At 45.0% G+C, this 20,999-nt stretch overlaps 2 protein-coding genes and 1 pseudogene across 3 annotated transcripts in view; 1 reads left to right on the top strand and 2 right to left on the bottom strand.

Annotated features, from left to right (window-relative positions):
• The window catches only part of FGD1 (FYVE, RhoGEF and PH domain containing 1), a 44,082-nt gene extending 39,451 nt beyond the window's left edge, over positions 1 to 4,631 (top strand). The window contains exons 13-18 of one of the 2 annotated variants that reach the window (XM_047844447.1): positions 461 to 491; positions 998 to 1,099; positions 1,469 to 1,594; positions 1,772 to 1,933; positions 3,017 to 3,160; positions 3,705 to 4,631. In XM_047844447.1, coding sequence (XP_047700403.1) covers positions 461 to 491; positions 998 to 1,099; positions 1,469 to 1,594; positions 1,772 to 1,933; positions 3,017 to 3,160; positions 3,705 to 4,010 — 871 coding nt within the window. In that variant the 3' untranslated portion in view covers positions 4,011 to 4,631. The remainder of the gene's footprint in view (positions 1 to 460; positions 492 to 997; positions 1,100 to 1,468; positions 1,595 to 1,771; positions 1,934 to 3,016; positions 3,161 to 3,704) is intronic. The other variant, XM_047844448.1, reaches the window with a different exon arrangement.
• A 150-nt stretch (positions 4,632 to 4,781) lies between these two features.
• TSR2 (TSR2 ribosome maturation factor) lies at positions 4,782 to 9,993 on the bottom strand. Its single transcript, XM_047844449.1, has 5 exons — positions 9,907 to 9,993; positions 9,654 to 9,744; positions 6,582 to 6,673; positions 5,856 to 6,026; positions 4,782 to 5,633 (listed from the first exon to the last, which is right to left on the bottom strand). The coding sequence occupies exons 1-5, from the start codon at positions 9,988 to 9,990 to the stop codon at positions 5,499 to 5,501; spliced, it is 573 nt and encodes a 190-aa protein (XP_047700405.1). The 5' UTR covers positions 9,991 to 9,993; the 3' UTR covers positions 4,782 to 5,498.
• A 6,350-nt stretch (positions 9,994 to 16,343) lies between these two features.
• On the bottom strand, positions 16,344 to 16,886 carry LOC125157396 (peptidyl-prolyl cis-trans isomerase A-like; annotated as a pseudogene).
• Between the last annotated feature and the right edge of the window lie 4,113 nt (positions 16,887 to 20,999).

Below are 20,999 nucleotides of genomic sequence, written 5' to 3'. Positions count from 1 at the left end.
ACAGGGAGCTATTTATGCTTTCTTATATGTTCCATACTGTTACACACACCTCACCCTTAATCCTCTGAGGCCCAGCACCTCCTTGAAGAAACCTTCCTTAACAGCCCCCACCCAAATTGCAGGCTGGGGCAGGTCTCTTCTTCTGGGCTTCTTAGCCCTATTTTCACTCTGTCACAGTACTGATCCCCCTGTACCGTCCCTATCTCCCCTCCTAGACCATGAGCTCCTTGAGGGTATGGTCCTCTCTAAGCCCCAGGTTCCTAGCACAGAGTCTGGAAAGTATTAGTTAACTGTTGAACAAATAAACTCAGGCTATATGACTCGCCTAAGGTCACACAAAAAGTTAAGGACCAGAGGTTCAAACCCAGGTCTGCCTGACGCCAAAATAACTTGCTTGTTACCACTCCAGTTGGTTTTGGTTGGCCTGCCTAACCCAACATTTTTCTTTTCTCCCCCCAAGGACTGAGGAGGAGAAGAAAGACTGGGTCCAGGTAACATCCAAGAAAGCTTTGTGGTAGGGGGCTGGAGGAATATTAATAGGTCTCCTTGGGGTTGGAGGATTCTCCCCTAAAACTCATGTCAGACCAGAATGGGCCTAGACACCTGCTTTCCAACAAATTTTACCATCCCAGTTTTACAGATAGGCAAACTGAGATCCAAAGGTTAAATGTAAACTCACAAATTGTTCCTTTAGAAAGCTGGCTCCGCTGAGGGTATAACCCCAAGGAGTTAAGCCCTGTAAAATCTTAAGCCAAGACAGTGGCCGGGAAGACCTTCTGAGGTTTTTCAACCACTGATCGCCTCCCCCATTTCATAAATATAAGAACAGAGACTTGGATTTGGGTTGAGGCTTGCTCAAGGTCATGTGCCTAGCAAGGGGTAGAGGTAGACCTAGAAGCCAACTTTTCTGATTTCAGGCTGTCATAGGAAGGTGAGGGTGGAAATGCGTGGGTTGTGAGGTGACCTGACCTCTTATTTTTTACACCCTCCTTCACAGGCCATCAACTCCACTCTTTTGAAGCATGAACAGACGCTGGAGACCTTCAAACTGTTGAACTCAACAAACAGGGAAGATGAAGACACACCCCCTAACTCTCCAGTAAGAGTCCCCACCCCTTCCCCTGCACTGGGACCCCTTCCAGGCCTCCAAGTTCCCACTTTATCTTTAAATGATCCTTGCCCCTTCCCAGAGAGTAAAGACCAGAGAGGCAGTACATGACCTCGGAAGTACAATCTTCTGTTGGTATGGCCACAGAGAAATTGTTGGGAAAACCTAGGCCCAGAAAGTAAAAATGACTTGTCTTCAGTAGCACAGTAAGGTAGGGGCAAAGCAAGGATTCATAGGCAGGTCTTCTGAATGTATCTGCTGCCTCCAATGATGATCCAAGCCTTGGGGCAGTGGGCAGGGGCTGGCTGGACTGGGCTGGGGAGTAGTCGTGTCTGACCTGGGACCTGGCCTTCTCTCCAGAACGTGGATCTTGGGAAGCGGGCACCTACACCCATCCGGGAAAAGGAAGTCACCATGTGCATGCGCTGCCAGGAGCCCTTCAATTCCATCACCAAACGCAGGCACCACTGCAAGGCCTGCGGGCATGTGAGTTTTGGCAGACAGGGGCAGAGCTAGGGAGGGGACAGGCTGACAGTCCAAAGGCCCACTTTTGAGTGGGTTACCTTCCAAGTTAGGGGAGGCTATGAGTCCACTGTGGGAGTTGGTACACTGAAGGGAAAGACCTGCGGGAACCAGGCTGTTTTTGCCCACTTGCCACCCCAGGTGGTTTGTGGGAAGTGCTCCGAGTTCCGGGCCCGTCTCATCTATGACAACAACCGCTCCAACCGTGTGTGCACTGACTGCTACGTGGCCTTGCATGGGGTTCCTGGGAGCAGCCCAGCCTGCAGCCAGCATACACCCCAGCGCCGGAGGTCCATCCTGGAGGTAAGAGCCAGGTCCCTGACTAACACCCCCACACTGGACCACATGGGCTCCAGTCACCCGCCCAGTGTGACTGATGCCTAGGCATCTCTGAAATGCCAGGGTGCCTTGTGCATCCACTAAGCAAGTGACACAGGCTTGGAGTGAGTAAAATGAGTGCAAGAATGAATGAAAAACTAACTTTTATTTAAGTGCTTTAAATATTTAATCCTCACAGCAACCAATCTATCCATGCTATTACTGTCCATGTGTTGCAAATGAGGAAACCGAGGCCCAGGGAGTTATTTGCCCAAGTTACACAGCCAGTGAGTGGCAGAGCTAGGATGGTTTTTCAATGAACAAATTACCTTTTCTTATTATAAAGTAGAATATGTGCACTGAAGAAAATTAGACAATATAAACAAAATAATAAAAACACCGTATTCCTTCTACCCACTGGATTACCATTGTTAATAGTTATGCTGTAGCATGCACATACACACATTTTTGGTTTTGTTTTTTAACCAAATTGAGGTATTTAACACTTAAAGAATGCTTACTCTATGCTAGGCACTATTCCAAGCACTTTGCATTAACTCAATCCTTACAACATGCCTATATGCTCTCCTTCCAAGTCGATACATTTTCATCTAGAGCTGGGATCCTGAGCCAGACTGCCTTACCCAGCTCCCCAGTCCCCTTCACCACAATGCTAAGTTGCCTCTTGTTAAATGTGAGGAATGAATGTATGATGAAAGATGAAAAAAAAAGGTGAGGTGAAAATGCGTAAATGACTTGAGAAATAAATGAACCGAGGGAAGAAGGAATGCCTGACTGGCATTTAGTGCCCCTGCTGAGAGTTGTACACCCCTCCCTCCCTCCCTCCCACCAACTGTTAAAAGGCAGCAGCCATGGTGGGAGTTCAGCAGACAAGGCCTGGCTTTCCATCTCGATTCTAACTCACTGGGGGTGGGGGGCACTGGGCAAAACACTCCTGCCATCTGAGCTTCAGCTTTATCAGTCCCCATGCTGAGGGGGTGTCAAAGCCATGAGGAGCCAGTCCAGGCCTTCTATCAACACTGATGTCCCCCATGTCTCTGGCCACAGAAACAGGCCTCAGTGGCTGCGGAGAACAGCGTCATCTGCAGCTTCCTACACTACATGGAGAAAGGTGGGAAAGGCTGGCACAAGGCATGGTTCGTGGTCCCTGAGAACGAACCCTTGGTGCTGTACATCTATGGAGCCCCTCAGGTGTGCATCCTATTCCTTCAGGTCCTTTCAGCCACCTGGCAAAACCAGGATGCTTCTCTTCCCCTTCAGTCCTTGACCTCTCCTTGGCCTTGGGGGATTGGGTGAGCCTAAGGGAAAATCAGAACCCCTACCCTTGTGAGAAAAAGACCAACTAGAGACAAGGAGCGATTGTGGGCCAACATGTGTAGGGAAAAGTGGGGTGAGTGGCGAGGCTAGCTTCCTGGAGGAAGTCAGAGTGGAGGCTAGGCACTTCTAGGTCCAGTTTGGAATGGGGAAGAACATGCAGATGGAGGCAATAGTCTAGATGAAGGCCTGCAAACATTATCTGGTATATGCTAAAGAGACTACCCCAGCTGGTTTTGGTTGTGGGGGGAAACAGGTATTTGATCCAGCCTGCATGCTAGCCTCAGTTGACATTTTTCTGTTGCTGTCATTGGAGCCATGGAAGGTTCCTGAGCAGGGGAAGGAAAAGAGGGGTTCAGCAGATACAAAACTAGTGAGAAGCCCAGCCCCAAGGTGATCTCAGCTCTGTCCTGTTCCCTAGGATGTGAAAGCCCAGCGCAGCTTGCCCCTCATTGGCTTTGAGGTGGGGCCTCCTGAGGCAGGGGAGCGGCCTGACCGAAGGCACGTCTTCAAGATCACCCAGAGCCACCTGAGCTGGTACTTCAGCCCCGAGACAGAGGAGCTTCAGCGGCGCTGGATGGCAGTGCTTGGTCGGGCAGGCCGTGGGGACACGTTCTGCCCAGGGCCCACACTGTCTGAGGACAAGGAGATGGAGGAGGCACCGGTGGCAGCTTCAGGAGCCACTGCTGAACCCTCTGAAGCTCCCCAGACCCGAGACAAGACCTAGAGGGTTTGGAGGGAACTGGGGCCCCCTCCCCCACACTCTAACTGCCCATGTCCAGTTGGGGGCCCCAGGCCCCCCCCTCCCAGCTCAGTCAATACTTGAACTCCCATCATGGGCACTTTCAATCCCCAGTGCTGGGTCTTGGGTTTTTTAATTCTTTTCACAAAACATGGGCTTTTAAAAAATAATTCCTACAGTGATGTTAATTTTTTTTAAATCCCTGTCCCCAGGGAGGGTGGGAGCTGTTGCTAGACCCCCTTGAATTAGGCCGTTTTTCCCTCATCCCCTCAACACCCTACAGATCCTGCCTCCACCCAATTCCCCCCAAAGCACTGGAGGCAGGAGATCTGGATTCAAGTGCCAGCTCTGCCACTGACCCCACGGCCCTGGCCCACCCGTGCCCCCTCAGCTAGTATCTTCACACATATGTTACATGGGGTGGTGACAAGACCCCTCCTGCCTTTCCCATGGCTTACAGCTTCTACCCGGCCCCAAGGCTACCCAGTATTTTATCGTCCAGACCCATGGCAGGGCCACAGGGCAGGACGGGAATGGGGGGAGAACAATGGATACTCTTTGTTTTGTTTTTTTAAAAAAATACAGTTTATTTCGGGCTTACGGAAACTTTCAGAGTGCTGCTGTGCTCCATTTGTCCAACTGTTTGTTCAAAGTAACAGGCTGCTAGGGTGGGCCCAGAAACCTCTCCCTTGCTGAGCTTTGAGGCCCAGCTCCTATAAGGCTGATTCCAAGGCTATTCACAGGTCAAGCCACAGATTAAACAATAAGGTACTATTTATTGAGGTTTTAAGCCTCATCTCTGGACTTGGAGAAGAGTATGGAAAGAGGCTGGAGGAGACAGAAAACAAAGCCCAGGTCCCCCAAACTCACCACCTACCCCAAATCTTAGACTTCCTGAAGGAACCCAGGGCTGGAGGCTGGGCTGCAGGAAGGGAGTGTTCCTGGGAGGTTCCAATTTCTGGGCAGGGGTACAGAATTGTTCTGTGTTATGGGGGTGGGGAACAGAGGGAAAAGAGGGAGAAGTACCATAGCTATTTTCGTTCACGTCTTCACCTCATCTCGCTTCTGGTCTGCACATTTATCTCACCACTCCTGACCCAGCAGGAGTACTGGTCCTCTCCTTCACAAATCCACCTGGCTATTGTCAACCAGTATTTAGTTTCTCCTCCAGTAACACCCACACCCACTCATCCCTCCCTCTTCATACTGACTGTACCCAGGAATGTGCTAGCAAACCAGGCCTCATCGTGCAGCCAGTAACTTAAGGCCCAAGGGAGTGTGATGAACCAGGTCCCACTACCTCAAGAGCAAGGACCCTAAAGCTCTTCTTCCACTAGAGGAAACTGGACAGGGGAACTGGGAGAGGGTGGAGATGGGGCAACCAGTCCAGAAGTCCACAACCCTCCCCCAAACCCCTACAAACAAGTGTCAAAACAACTAGCAAGCAAGGGCCCAAACCATTTCCAGCCCTACTCATTTCTTTCTCCGGACAATGGTCCAGCCATCCTCCACTATATCCTCTTCTTTAATAGTCTGGGAGTCTGGACCAGAGGATTCAGGCTGGAGGCAAACCCCATCTGTAGCTGCCCCATCATTCATAGCTGTGACCTGGAGGAGAAATATAGGAGAGAGCTAAATACACCTCCTGGCTGTGGCCACTGGAGACCCAGGCTCTCCCAGCTTTGCCAGGATTGGCTGTGTGACCTTAGGAAAGTTCCCTGGCCTCTCTGGATAATACAACCCCACCCCCATCATTTTCCTGTGAAACTAACTGATTTCCCAGAAAACTAAAGACATCACATCTCCCAACCCAAAGGGCACCCCCTTCACCTCCATCTCCTCCACGCTGTCCGCGTCATCCTCATCCGTCTCTCTGGCTGTTGTAACTGCAGTGGCTCTGACCTTGCACTTTCTTTGGGTGATGTGGGAGGCCATCTCCTTCAGAGCAGCCCCATCACCCCTCTGGAAGTGGTGGAACATGGTCTGTAGCTGCTGGCTCACCTACCAAGAAAACATTCAATCAGCTTGGATTTTTAAAGAACCTACAATACAACCAGCCCATGTTTGCAACAGGAGTAGGGAGGGGCTTGGAATTTTCCAGAAAAGAACAGGGCATTCTTCCCCCAGGAGTTCACTAATGAAGGAACCATATATGAAGGGCTCAGGTAAGGGCCTGAATAATGGAAGGAAGGCTTTCTAGCAAGGAAGATACTAGAACTGGGTTTGAAAGATGGGAGAGGTAAAAGGGAAGTCCATCCCAGCAGGAATTAATGGGCAGTAATGCAGGGGTGGAAATATACCTGGCCTGACTTGCCCTTGGGATGGGGGTGAAGAACAGACCTGGATGAGAATGATGTATGGAGAGAAATAAAAGAGAAGGGGCAGTGTTTGGAAAGACCTGAAAGACTAGACTTTTTCCTTTAGGCAAAAGGGAGTCACAGAAGGTTCTTCTTCAGGACTCCAGAAAGTATTGGTTAGAGCCAAGAGTCTTGGCCTAAAAACAGGGAGAAGAAAGACCAGGTAGGAAAATGGTAGTTGTGTCCATGATATGCTCACCTGGGGCAGACTCCCATCCTCCACAACGGTATCAAATTCGTTCGTCATGAGCTCCCCGAGGAAGTCTTCCACCTCATCTAGCTCCAAGTCAGCTGAGTAGGAAAGGAAAGACCAGCCAACTGAATCAATCACTCCTGCCCACTACTATTCAATACCTACTTCTTAGGTCCATATCTGATTGGTGGGTAAAGGTCCAAACAGTGAGACTTTTATTCACTGAAGTGCTCTGTACTCCAAGTTTTAACATGATTTAAAACAACCACCAGGGGCGCCTGGGTGGCTCAGTTGGTCCAACTTCGGCTCAGGTCATGATATCATGGTCTGTTGAGTTTGAGCCCCTCGTTGGGCTCTGTGCTGACAGCTCAGAGCCTGGAGCCTGCTTTGGATTCTGTGTCTCCCTCTCCCTCTGCTCCTCCCCTGCTCATGCTCTATCTCTCTCTGTCTCTTAAAAATAAACACTAAAAAAATTTAAAAACAAACACTAAATATAAATACCTAATTTCCAAACTCCTGCGTCCTACCAAACAGCATCCCAACCACACTGACCCTCTTTCATCTGACCTATTTTAACAGGCCTCCTCTCTGTGATCTTAAGCAAGTTACTTGTCTCTGTACCTCTGTCTTCTCATCTACAAAGTGGGGCAAATAGTGGCCTTCTTAGAGGTGTGTTATGAGGAGTCACCTAAATAATGCCTAGCATATGGGAGACCGATAATACATGTTAATTTCCATCACTCAAGGGCTGAAGTTTTCAAAATATAGAGAGCCTTCACAACTGTGGTTCCACTGACAGTGAGGGCCACAGACCAAGGGGATAGTAAGAGGAAATGGATGGTAAGTACTTCCAATGATGAAATCATCACAGCCTTCACATCAACATCCTACTGTGTGATTTTGGCTAATCCCTCCCCTCTAGGCTTCAGTTACCTTTGGAGCCCATGTTCTTCTTTTTCGGAATTAGAGAAGTATTCAATAGTCTTCCACAAAGCTCCTCACTCTCTCTTTCCTCTGGCAGAGTTCATTCACTCCCTTGACTTTTCCTACCACTCTAATCTAATATCCCCCAAAGCTTTCTCTCTACTTGTTTTACAGATGCCTCAGGCCCTCCATATCCAAAGCCAGACTCATCACCTTACCCTCCAAACCTACTTCTCATCCTCCAAGGTTCCTCTATTCCATGAAAGGCACCTAATCCACCCAGCGACTCAAACCAGAAACCTGCCTCCTTTTCTCTCCCTCTCCACACTCAAACAATCTCCAAGGCCCTAATCCACCCCTTCTTTTCCATTACTATTGCCCCTGCCCTGGCTCAGACCTCATCATTTTCTAGACAGAAATAACCTTCTCATCAGTCTTTCCCTCTCTAGTCCATGCTCCACCTGATTATTTTCTGAACTTTCCAGCCAACAAATCCTATTACTCACCCTAGAAACTTCCCACGAATTTTTATCACCTACTTCAGTGTTTCATATCCTGCTTCTGAGAAGTGACTGTCCTGCTGGTTTTTTTTTTTATATAAATTTTTTTTTCAACGTTTATTTTTGGGACAGAGAGAGACAGAGCATGAACGGGGGAGGGGCAGAGAGAGAGGGAGTCACAGAATCGGAAACAGGCTCCAGGCTCCGAGCCATCAGCCCAGAGCCCGACGCGGGGCTCGAACTCACGGACCGCGAGATCGTGACCTGGCTGAAGTCGGACGCTTAACTGACGGCGCCACCCAGGCGCCCCTGTCCTGCTGGTTTTTAAAGAAAGCTACCCATAGAAAGCTAACGGGGAAATAAGGTAAACAAGCTTTTTTTTGTGGTTCTTATCTTTATCCAAGCCTTTATTACGTTAATGATTATTGTAACTCCTAAAGAGGAGCTGAAGAAAAGAGCTTTTCTCACATAATTTGACTGGAAAAGCTTTTTCTTCACTGAACATGTAATGGAACTATTCTTCCATAGCATGCATTCTGGCAAACACTGGCCTAACACACAAAACCAAAGGAATGTAGGGTCTTCCATGTCTTATCCTTTCCCTGGGGCCGCCCAACCCCCTTGCTTCATTCTCTACCACTCCTCCCCTTCTTATACCCACAAGTGCACACACACTCTTACTCTAATACTGAGCTCCCTGCCACTTCCCAAATATATAATCTTCTCATACCACAGACTTATTTGTGTGTTGCTCTCTTTGCCTCCCCCACCTAGTTAAACTCCGGTTCATCCCTTTAAGACTCAGCCCAATCACTACCTCCCCTAACAATCTCCAAAAAAAGCCTCCTCCTCAGTCTCATGCTACCCAAGCACCCTGAGCTCCTCTTTATTAGAACATCACCCTGTGTATAAATGCCTGTTTACTTAAATGGATCCATTACTAGATGGTAAACTTTCTTGAGAGGACTCTGCCTGATGTCATCTCCAAGATGAAAAACCTGAATAAAGAATTTTGTAAAAATCCTAATGTGCAAAAGGCCCTCTACAGAGTCCCTTATTTTTACATGACCTTCAATTCAAGACCCATCAAAGGTAGATATTTGCTGTCCAAATAACCAAATATACCTACTGAGCACTTGAAATGTGGGTAGGCCAAGTTGAGATGTGCTAAAAGTGTAAAATACCTACCAGATTTTGAAAACTTAATACTAAAAGGGGATGTAAAATACCTCATTAATAATGTTTTATACTGATGACACGTTGAAATATTTCGGATATATAGAATTCAGTAACATTAACTTCATCTGCTTCTTTTCACTTTGTTACAGTGGCTGCCGGAAAATCTTAAATGACATGTGATTCACACTGTATTTTTATTGGATAGCGCTGGGGTGGATACTTTTATACCCATTTTAGGAATTAGGAAACTGAGTCTCAAGTAAAACAACTTGTCCAGAGTGATACCACGGGTCAACAGCACAGCCCGTAAGGCATCTCAAGTCAAGATTCTGTCTCCAAAGCCTGTATTCAATCCACCTCGACCTTTGGTACCATCCCACAACTGTTCAAGAGGAAGTGCTGCGGCCTCTCCAGGACCCGCCTCCTCCTCCCCACGCCCCCCACAAACAGGTCGCAGCGGCTCACATTCACTCACCGTTGCGGAAGAAGTACTCCTCCACTGCACCCCCCAGCCACTCGGCCTTCTCCTGGCTGTGCACGCCCCCGAAGCCATTCTCCACGGCGATCTGCGAACACAGGCCCAAGCTCACTATGTCAACCTGGAAGCCGGCCTAGGGTGGCGTAGGGCTGGCCGCTTATGCGGCCCAGTGGAGCCTCAGGCGCACTGTCCAGCCAACTCTTGTTCTGCCCCAGACCCTAAACTTTATCCCAGCCACGGCCCCACATACCTGCAAAGCCGGCCAGGCCTCCAGCGCCGCGCGGACGCCAGCCCCGAAAAGTGCTCGAGAATCTTCCCCCGCTCCGGCCATCATCAGGCTTCAGACCACGTGATACCCAGAAGGCCCAATCGCTGCGCAGTAGGGCCCAGGCCGAAGGAGCTGAAAGCCGAGTCGGAGAACGCAGATTTGCCTTTCGCTGACTTGGCAGCAAGACCAGAGCAATAGAAAAGGCTTTCAGAATAATGGATGACACCACTGCAGTTACTCATGTGTAATAAATCATAGGAAGCCAGGAGTGGAGGACGAGAAGGGCCATGGGTTCTTGAAAGACGTGGGGAACTTTTTAAAGATACGGATCGCAGGCCTTGGTACAGAGGAATCAACCTCAGAGAGCATAGCCTTGAAATCTGTGTAAAACAAAACAAAACAAAACAAAAAAAACACTCAACAACAGCAGAATATGCATTTTTCAGAAGTGCACATGGAAGATTCTCGAGGACACACCATATGCTAAGTCATAAAGCAGGCCTCAATAGACTTAAAAGGATTGAAATCATGCAAAGTTTGTCCTCCCACCACAATGGAGTGAAATTAGAAACAAGTAACGAAGAAATTTGTGAAATACACAAATAGGTGGAGATTAACACACTTCTAAATAACAAATGGGTCAAAGAAAAAAATTATGAGGGAAATTAGAAAACATCTTGAAATGAATGAAAACAAGAACACAGCACACCAAAATTTATTAAATGCACCTAAAGCAATGCTTAAAGGGAATTTTATAGCTATAGACACCAATATTATAAAAGAAGGATCTAGGGGCCTGGGTGACTCAGTCAGTTAAGCAAGCAGCTCTTGATTTGATTCAGGTCATGATCTCATGGTTCATGAGTTCAAGAGCCCCACATCAGGCTCTGCACTGAAAGCATGGAGACTGCTTGGGATTCTCTCCCTCCCTCTCTCTCTGCCTCCCCTGTGCTCACTTTCTCTCTCTCTCTCTCTCTCTCTCTCTCTCTCTCTCTCAAAATTAATAAGTAAACTTTATTTTTTTTTTTATGAAATTTATTGACAAATTGGTTTCCATACAACACCCAGTGCTCATCCCAAAAGGTGCCCTCCTCAATACCCATCACCCACCTCTCCTCCCTCCCACCCCCCATCAACCCTCAGTTTGTTCTCAGTTTTTAACAGTCTCTTATGCTTTGGCTCTCTCCCATTCTAACCTCTTTTTTTTTTTTCCTTCCCCTCCCCCATGGGTTCCTGTTAAGTTTCTCAGGATCCACATAAGAGTGAAACCATATGGTATCTGTCTTTCTCTGTATGGCTTATTTCACTTAGCATCACACTCTCCAGTTCCATCCACGTTGCTACAAAAGGCCATATTTCATTTTTTCTCATTGCCACGTAATATTCCATTGTGTATATTAACCACAATTTCTTTATCCATTCATCAGTTGATGGACATTTAGGCTCTTTCCATAATTTGGCTATTGTTGAGAGTGCTGCTATGAACATTGGGGTACAAGTGGCCCTATGCATCAGTACTCCTGTATCCCTTGGATAAATTCCTAGCAGTGCTATTGCTGGGTCATAGGGTAGGTCTATTTTTAATTTTCTGAGGAACCTCCACACTGCTTTCCAGAGCGGCTGCACCAATTTGCATTCCCACCAACAGTGCAAGAGGGTTCCCGTTTCTCCACATCCTCTCCAGCATCTATAGTCTCCTGATTTGTTCATTTTGGCCACTCTGACTGGCGTGAGGTGATACCTGAGTGTGGTTTTGATTTGTATTTCCCTGATAAGGAGCGACGCTGAACATCTTTTCATGTGCCTGTTGGCCATCCGGATGTCTTCTTTAGAGAAGTGTCTATTCATGTTTTCTGCCCATTTCTTCACTGGGTTATTTGTTTTTCGGGCGTGGAGTTTGGTGAGCTCTTGATAGATTTTGGATACTAGCCCTTTGTCCGATATGTCATTTGCGAATATCTTTTCCCATTCCGTTGGTTGCCTTTTAGTTTTGTTGGTTGTTTCCTTTGCTGTGCAGAAGCTTTTTTATCTTCATAAGGTCCCAGTAATTCACTTTTGCTTTTAATTCCCTTGCCTTTGGGGATGTGTCGAGTAAGAGATTGCTACGGCTGAGGTCAGAGAGGTCTTTTCCTGCTTTCTCCTCTAAGGTTTTGATGGTTTCCTGTCTCACATTTAGGCCCTTTATCCATTTTGAGTTTATTTTTGTGAATGGTGTGAGAAAGTGGTCTAGTTTCAACCTTCTGCATGTTGCTGTCCAGTTCTCCCAGCACCATTTGTTAAAGAGGCTGTCTTTTTTCCATTGGATGTTCTTTCCTGCTTTGTCAAAGATGAGTTGGCCATACGTTTGTGGGTCTAATTCTGGGGTTTCTATTCTATTCCATTGGTCTATGTGTCTGTTTTTGTGCCAATTAAGTAAGCTTTAAAAAAAAGATCTCAATGGGGCACCTGGGTGGCTCAGTTGGTTAAGTGTCCAACTCCTGATTTCAGCTGAGATAATGATCTACAGTTAGTGGGATCCAGCCGCACATCGGGCTCTGTGCTGCTGGCGCGGAGACTGCTTGAGATTCTCTCTCTCTCCCCCTCTGGCTGCCCATCCCCTGCTCATGCTCTCTCTCTCTCTCTCAAAATAAATAAATAAAACTTTAAAAAATTCAAGTTAATAACCTAACTTTTCATCTTAGGAAACTGGAAAAAGAAGTAATCCCAAAGCAAGCAGAAGGAAGGAAATAACAAAGACTGGATGGAAGACACATGGAATCGAAAATAGAAAAACAATAGAGAAAATCAGTGAAACAAAAGTCAGTCATTTGAAAAGATCAACAAAATTGACAAATGTTTAGGTAGATTGACTAAAGAGAGACAGCTGACAGCTGACAGCTGACAGCTTGGAGCCTGGAGCCTGCTTTGGATTCTGTGTCTCCCTCTCTCTCTGCTCCTCCTCCACTTGCACTCTGTCTCTCTCTGTCTCTCAAAAATAAATAAACATCTAAAATTTTTTTAAAAATAAGAGTAAATTAGGGCAAAGAGGGAGACAAAGATGCACAGAGAGATGACTGTGTGAACACAGAAGGTAGATATCTGCAAGCCAAAGACAAAGGCCTCAGAAGAAACCAAATCTGCTGACATCTTGAACTAGAATTTTGAGAAAATAAATTTTTGTTGTTAAAGCCATCAGTCTCTGGTATTTCATTATGGCGGCCCAAGCAAACTAATACAGTTGCACAATGCTGTAAATATACTAAAAAGCCATTGAATTTTACACTTTAAATGGGTGAAACTTATGATATATAAATAATATCTCAATAAAGCTGTTTTTAGAGAAGTAGTATAGGGGCACCTGGGTGGCTCAATCAGTTGAGCATCCAATTCTTGGTTTCAGCTCATGTCATGCTCTCACAGTTTCATGAGTTCGAGCCCCACATCAGGCTCTGCGCTGACAGCGTGGAGCCTTCTTGGGATTCTCTCTCTCTCCCTCTCTCTCTCTCTGCCCCTCCTCCACTCACACTATCTCTGTCTCTCTCAAAATAAATAAACTTAAAAAAAGAAAGTAGTATAGATGATTCCCTCTCACAGTAAGGGTTGCAAACTTTGGACTAGACCATGTAAACAAACAGCAATGACACTTCTGTGCCTGGCCCTGTGCTGACTGCTACTGAGTCATGGGGTTTGATCAGATGCCTAAGGAGTTTACAGTCTGTCGTGCAAGATTGACCAAGGACCCCAGATAATGATCAGTACTCTGGGTTAATCTAGGTTTTGAAGGGCCTGTAGCAGATAGAATTTCACAAACTCTTTAAGAGAAATAGTACAAATTAGGTATGAAAGCATTGCTTTGTATTATAAAAGAAACCACAAATTTTGCAAATTACACTATTTTTTAGAGAGATGAGGGAGGAGAGAGAGAGAGAAAGAGAGAGAGAAAGAAAGAAAGAGAGAGAGAGAATCCCAAGCAGGCTCCACACTCCCACAACCCTGGGATCATGACCTGAGCCAAAATCAAGAGCTGGATGCTCAACTGATTGAATCATCCAGGTGCTCCCAAATCGCAAAAAAAAAAAACTTTAAAACTGACAAATACCATAAACACCCTCAAATCCAAAAAGATAAAAAAAAAGTTTAATAATTGTCTGATTCACCTCTACACTAATTGTCTTTCACTACAGGCTCCTTGATATCCTCTTCTAAATAAATATGATTTATTTTATAATAACATTTTCTAGAGAAAAAACAAAAAATTCAGTTGAATTCAATGTCATTCAGTTGATGAAAAAAATTTGTTATTGGTAGTTTGGAAAAGTTTCAACTTCGCAACTTATTAGTAATGTAAATTTTCAGATTGTTGTCAGATAGAAACCTCTATCTAGTTTCTTTTACATGTGAGCTGTAAAATTTCAGGATATTTTAACTGTTCTTGTGTAGTGATAAATCTTCAAATCTCCTCAAATTGACAATGCTCATTAACCAGAGACTCAGAAGTGACCTGTCGAAGTATGGGATGCTGAGGCTTAAGTTTTGTTAGTTCTATGATAAATCCATCTCTGCAATGTTAGAGAAGGGAGCACAGAGGCTCATGAGAGTCCAGCAGAGGGGGCCCCTGATCCAGCTTCAGGGATCAAGATGTCAGAGATGATGCTTGAGCTAATTCTTAAGAGTTTAAATGGAATTTTGTCAGGTGGTGCGGTATTTGTGTGCATGAGATTGTGGAATGTGTTACCAAAGGAGGAGGAGGAGGAGGAGGAGGAAGAAGAAGAAGAAGAAGAAAGAGGAGGAGGAGGAGGGGGAGGAGGAGAAGAAGAAGGAGACTTTCATGCTGAGGAAAGAATGTATATACAAAGACACAGAGGCAGGAAACAACATGGTGTGTAATGATAACCACGAGCATTCCCAAACTGATAACTTCAGGAGGTGAAAGCTCCTATGGAGCTACAGAAACTCATTCCAACAGACTCAACAACTTAAACTGAGTTCAAAGAAGCCCAAATGAAGATACTGAGATTAAGCACCTCTGCATGAGTTTCCAGGGTCTAAGGCCTCAACTGTACATGGAGAGAGTAGTTAAGATTCTGGTCATCACTTCCTGTGTATTGTGGGGTTTTTTCCCACACCACCAAGCAATTCTCTGACATCAGCTGTGTGTCCTCCAATTCAACTCACTTCTTATACTACCTACCTGGAAATACCCTCTGATCCCACAGGTTAAGGGTTCAGTCTTACAAAACTGCCCCCGCCATGTCCTATGCCAATCACAAGTCCAGATTGTCACCAGTACTTCTGACCAAATGGCTTTATACAGGAGGGTACAACCCCCTCCTCAGGTTCAATTACTTTGCTAGAGCAGCTCACAGAACTCAGAGGAACATTTTACTTACTAGATTATCAGTTTAGGGACACCTGGCTGTCTCAGTCCAAAGAGCATGCAACTCTTGATCTCGGGGTCATGAGTTGGAGCCCCACACTGGGTGTAAATATTACTTAAAAGTAAATAAATAAATAACCTTTACAAAAAATTTAGATTTGGGCACCTGGGTGGCTCAGTCGGTTAAAGGTCCAATTTCAGCTCAGGTCATGGTCCCACAGTTCGTGAGTTTGAGCCCCACATCAGGTGAGCTCAAGCCCCACTTCAAGTGAACGCGAGCCCCACTTCAAGATTCTCTCTCCCTCTCTCTCCTTCTCTCTCTGCCCCTCGTGGAATTTTCTCTCTCTGCCCCTTGTTCACTCACGCACGCTCTCTCTCTCTCTTTCTCTCTCTCAAAAATAATAAAATAGGGGAGCCTGGGTGGCTCAGTCAGTTGATCATCCAACTTCAGCTCAGGTCATGATCTCACGGTTTGTGAGTTCCAGCCCCACATTGGGTTCTGTGCTGACAGCTCAGACCCTGGAGCCTGCTTTGGATTCTGTGTCTCCCGATCTCTCTGTCCCTCCCCCGCTCTCTGCTCTCCCAAAAATAAATAAATATTTTTAAAAATAATAATAATAAAATAAAATAATAAAATAAAATATTTTTTTTAAGTTTAGATTATCAGTTTGTTATAAAAGGATATAATTCAGGAACAGCCAGATGGAAGAGTTGCATAGTGCAAGGTGTGTGGGAAGGAGCAAGGAGCTTCTATGCTCTCTGTGAATCTCCATGTGATCATCAACCCAGAAGCTCTCCAACAGGATTTTTAATGGAGGCTTCATTACATAAGCATGATTGATTAGATCGTTGGAAATTGGTGATTTTTTGTTGTTTAGTTTTTATTTCATAATCATAAACTTAACTCTGCAATCCAGCTAGACTTGGAGGGGAGTAAGGCGAATATGGAACCCATAGAGCACAAAGGTTATAGGATATTTCGAGCAGATGGGCGTGAAAGTGTGCTCTCCTGAGCTATAAAAGGAATGGTTTGGTAGTTAAGATAAAACACAGGTCAAATTTATTAGATTTGTCCACAGTCAGCAATGGTGATCTTCTTGCTGGTCTTGCCATTCCTGGACCCCAAGTGCTCCATGGCTCTAGAATATTCATGCCCTCTTTCACCTTGCCAAAGACCACATGCTTGCCATCCAGCCAGTCAGTCTTGGCCATGCAGATGAAAACTAGGAACCGTTCATGTTGGGTCCAACATTTGCCATGGACAAGGTGCCAGGACCTGTATGATTCAGGATGAAATTCTCATCATCAAATTTCTCCCCATAGATAGACTTGCCACCAGTGTCATTATGGTATGTGAAGTTGCTACCCTGGCACATAAATCCTGGAATAATCCTGTAAAAGCAGGAAGCTTTATAACCAAATATTTTCTCCCCAGTGCTCAGAGCATGAAAGTATTCTGCTGTCTTTGGAAATTTGTCTACAAACAGCTCCCATCTGTTAAAACAGCTTTATGTCACGTCTTGGTTTCCAGGTCCCTTACCCTGAAGGAGACAGGGCCCAAGGGCACACCATCCATGACAATGTCAAAGAACATGGTGGGGTTGACAATGGATGGGTGGTGTAGGTATCTCTGGGGAAGCAGCAGCGTCTGCAATACCGTTGGTGATTGAACACAACCTCCAGCCCCTCTCCCCTCCCAGGAGGTCAAGGGGTGGATTGAAAGTCAGAACCTTCCAATCGCAGGTTTGGCTCTAGAGACAACCAGCCCCCATCCTTTGTTACCTAGGGGCTTTTCAAAAGTCACCTCACTAACATATCAAAAGATACCTTTTACCATTCTAATCACTTAGGAAATTACAAAGATTTTAGGAGTTCTGTGCCAGGAACAGGGTCAAGGACCAAATATATATTTCTTATAAAAAATGACAATATCACAGTAGGTCTTCTAGAAATCCCCACATTTGGAACTCCAGTCTGGAGTCCAACAAACCAAGACCTCTAAATGAACCCTGAGATTTAGCCTTGAGACTGAAGTCCAAAATTGAGTATAATAAGTGACAGATCACTTTTTCTGTGCTTGGAGCCCATCTGACAATCTGGTGAAGTCAATATATCCTTTCCCAGATTAATGTTTTTAAATGCATAAAATAAAATCTAAGATTATAAAGGAAACCAATTATATTAAAATATAGTTATCAAAACATTAAAAAAACTAATTGTAATATACATATTTCTTTATTAATACATTAAATACTATCCTCTACTAGCAGGTTAGCAGATTGAATGACTACTGTGATTTCAAATTAATGATGATTGTAAACAATATTTTAAGAGATCTGCCATGAAAAATATCTGTCTATTGGTGACAAAGTCGCAGGTACTACTAATACCACTGTGCTTGGGTGCCTACATTTATTATTTTTTTAATTTAAATTCAAATAGTTAACATCCAGTGTAGTATTGGTTTCAGAAGTAGAACCCAGTGATTCATAGCTTACATATAACACTCAGTGCTCATCCTAACAAGTGTCCTCCTTAATCCCAACATCCCCCCAGCAACCCTCCATTTGTTCTCTGTATTTAAGATTCTCTTATGGTTTGCCTCTCTCTCTGTTTTTCTTATTTTTCCTTCCTTTCCCCTATGTCATCTGTTGTGTTTCTTAAATTCCACATATGAGTGAAATCATGATATTTGTCTTTCTCTGACTTATTTCGCTTAGCATAACACACTCTAGTTCCATCCACACTGCTGTAAATGGCAAGATTTCATTCCTTTTGATCGCTGAGTAATATTCCATTGTGTATGTATGTGTATATATATATGTATATATATTGCATTTTCTTTGTCCATTCATCAGTTGATGGACATTTGGGCTCTTTCCCAATAATTTGACTATTTTCAATAGTGCTGCTGTAAACATTGGGGTGAATGTGCCCTTTTGAATCGGCATTTTTGCATCTTTTGGATAAATACCTAGTAGTGCAATTCCAGAGTCATAGGATAGTTCTAGTTTTAATTTTTTGAGGAAACTCCATACTGTTTTCCAGAGTGGCTGCACCATGCATTCCACCAACAGTGCAAAAGGGTTCCCCTTTCTCTGCATTCTTGACAACATCTGTTTCCTGAGCTGTTAATTTTAGCCATTCTGACAGACTCATGAAAAGATGCTCAACATCACTCGTCATCAGAGAAATACAAATCAAATCAAAACCACAATACCTTACATTTATTATTGAAATAAATGCCTAATTTCATTGGAAGTTACTGAAAATAAGATGTATTTTTTCACATCTAAATACACACTCAATGGCCAAAATGAACAAATCAGGAGACTATAGACGCTGGAGAGGATGTGGAGAAACGGGAACCCTCTTGCACTGTTGGGAATGCAAATTGGTGCAGCCGCTCTGGAAAACAGTGTGAAGGTTCCTCAGAAAATTAAAAATAGACCTACCCTATGACCCAGCAATAGCACTGCTAGGAATTTATCCAAGGGATACAGGAGTACTGATGCATAGGAGCACTTGTATCCCAATGTTTATAGCAGCACTCTCAACAATAGCCAAATTATGGAAAGAGCCTAAATGTCCATCAACTGATGAATGGATAAAGAAATTGTGGTTTATATACACAATGGAATACTACGTGGCAATGAGAAAGAATGAAATATGGCCCTTTGTAGCAACATGGATGGAACTGGAGAGTGTGATGCTAAGTGAAATAAGCCATACAGAGAAAGACAGACACCATATGGTTTCACTCTTATGTGGATCCTGAGAAACTTAACAGAAACCCATGGGGGAGGGGAAGGAAAAAAAAAAGAGGTTAGAGTGGAAGAGAGCCAAAGCATGAGACTCTTAAAAACTGAGAACAAACTGAGGGCTGATGGGGGGTGGGAGGGAGGGGAGGGTGGGTGATGGGTATTGAGGAGGGCACCTTTTGGGATGAGCACTGGGGGTTGTATGGAAACCAATTTGACAATAAACTTCATATATTGAAAAAAAATTGCCCAATTAAAAAATAAATAAATAAATAAATACACACTCAAATTCTATGCATGACACTTGGCCTACTCCTAGTCTAGACCCTATTCTAGAGCGAACATTTCAGACTAGTTTAAGCTTTCAGATGAAGAGGACCAGATTGACATGTTGAAGACTGAACTCCCAAAACCTAAGCCTAAACTCAATCCCCAACATGAGACCTCAAACTGAACTCCAAGATTAAAACACAGATTGATCCACCAAACTGAACATCTAGTGTCTAAATGCAGCAGGTACTTCCAGATGGAAATTTTCAGACTAGAATCCAGCCTGGAATTCCAAGAGAGAGCCCACTGGGCAGAGATTCCCAGGTGAGGTCATCACATTGAAATCCTCTAGGCTTGACTCCTCAGGTTAAAATATCCCAGACTAAATTCCCAAAATGTTATCCTTCCAGAGCAAGCCAGGCCCAGCTACCCAGACTGAACCTTGAGCCAGGCAATTACTTGGTGAGAGGCTCGGTCATACATTAGACCAAAAATCAGGGTTTCATATTGAATCCTGAAGTGTTTCAAGAGTGAACTGTCAATGCTGAAACCCTCAAAAGTCATGTCCCCATAGTGAACCTCTAGGCAGAGTCATGGGACCAAGACTCCAAATTTAACTCCTTAAAGGAGGATAGGGACAATATCTTGGAAGTAGTCCAAAGCTGAGTTCCTTGAAGGATCCCTCACATGCTGAGGCCACAAATACATCTCCTCAACTGTAAGTACAAACTGAGCCCATATTCTGAAACAGGTTCCTTCAGAATGAAAACCTGAATGTCTGAGCTCCCAATTAACATGCCCAAAATGAGCCCTAGAGGGAATCCCCAGAGAGAACCACCAGTATGCATCTTATAGGCTTTTTAGACTTCCAGGAGGATAACCAAGCAAGTGCCCCAGCTGCTGTGTTCTAAAGTCTATTACTATGTTTCTGCAAAGACCATGCTTCCCACAAGCTACTCCCAGCCTGAGTATGGCAGAGATACTTTGATGACTTTGGTTCAGGAATCCTAGACAGCCTTGCCAAACCTTCCTTGCATTGCACAGCAGTCTAGAACACTTCTGCTCAACCTTCCCTCCTTCTATCCTTATTTGGATCAGACTACATTGTGTTCTGATGGCTCTGTCAACCTTCCATGGTACCTACCCCATTTTCTCTCATGGGTGTCTCCCCTGATAAAATCTTGCTCACTTAATTCCATCTTGGTGTCTGCCTCTCAGGACTAACACAGGCTCCTGGGCATGAGACTATGTGGTCCAGACTGAGCTGCCAACACCTGAGATCCTCAACTTCCATTTTCAGAATGAGCCTACAGATTGAGATCAGGAGCCATGGTGTTCGCAGATGAGCTAACAAGGTCTCAGCCTCAAACTAATACACTGAGAAGAAACGCTAGTAAAAATAAGATAAAGGGGGCCAGTCAGATGCCCAAGGCTGGATATTCCCCTTGCATACTTTTGCTTCTGTAATCTTGTTTGCCTCCTGTGTCCACCAACTGCCCTGATAGCACCACTGATAAGGGCCTCCTCCCCTTTTCTTTTGTCTCTCAACCCCCTACCATCCCAGCCATAAAAGGAGGCTGATGCCAAGGTTTGGGGCTCAGCCTTTGGAGGTGACTACACTGGGTTAGCACCAGTGCACAATAAACAGTCTTTTCTGATTCACCAAGTGCATGTGGCTTGTCTCTTCC

Source organism: Prionailurus viverrinus, chromosome X (genome assembly GCF_022837055.1).
Source record: "Prionailurus viverrinus isolate Anna chromosome X, UM_Priviv_1.0, whole genome shotgun sequence".
In the NCBI taxonomy this organism is placed as follows: Eukaryota; Metazoa; Chordata; class Mammalia; order Carnivora; family Felidae; genus Prionailurus; species Prionailurus viverrinus.
Note: the sequence above shows the minus strand (reverse complement) of the source record. Positions and strands in the feature narration are given on the sequence as shown.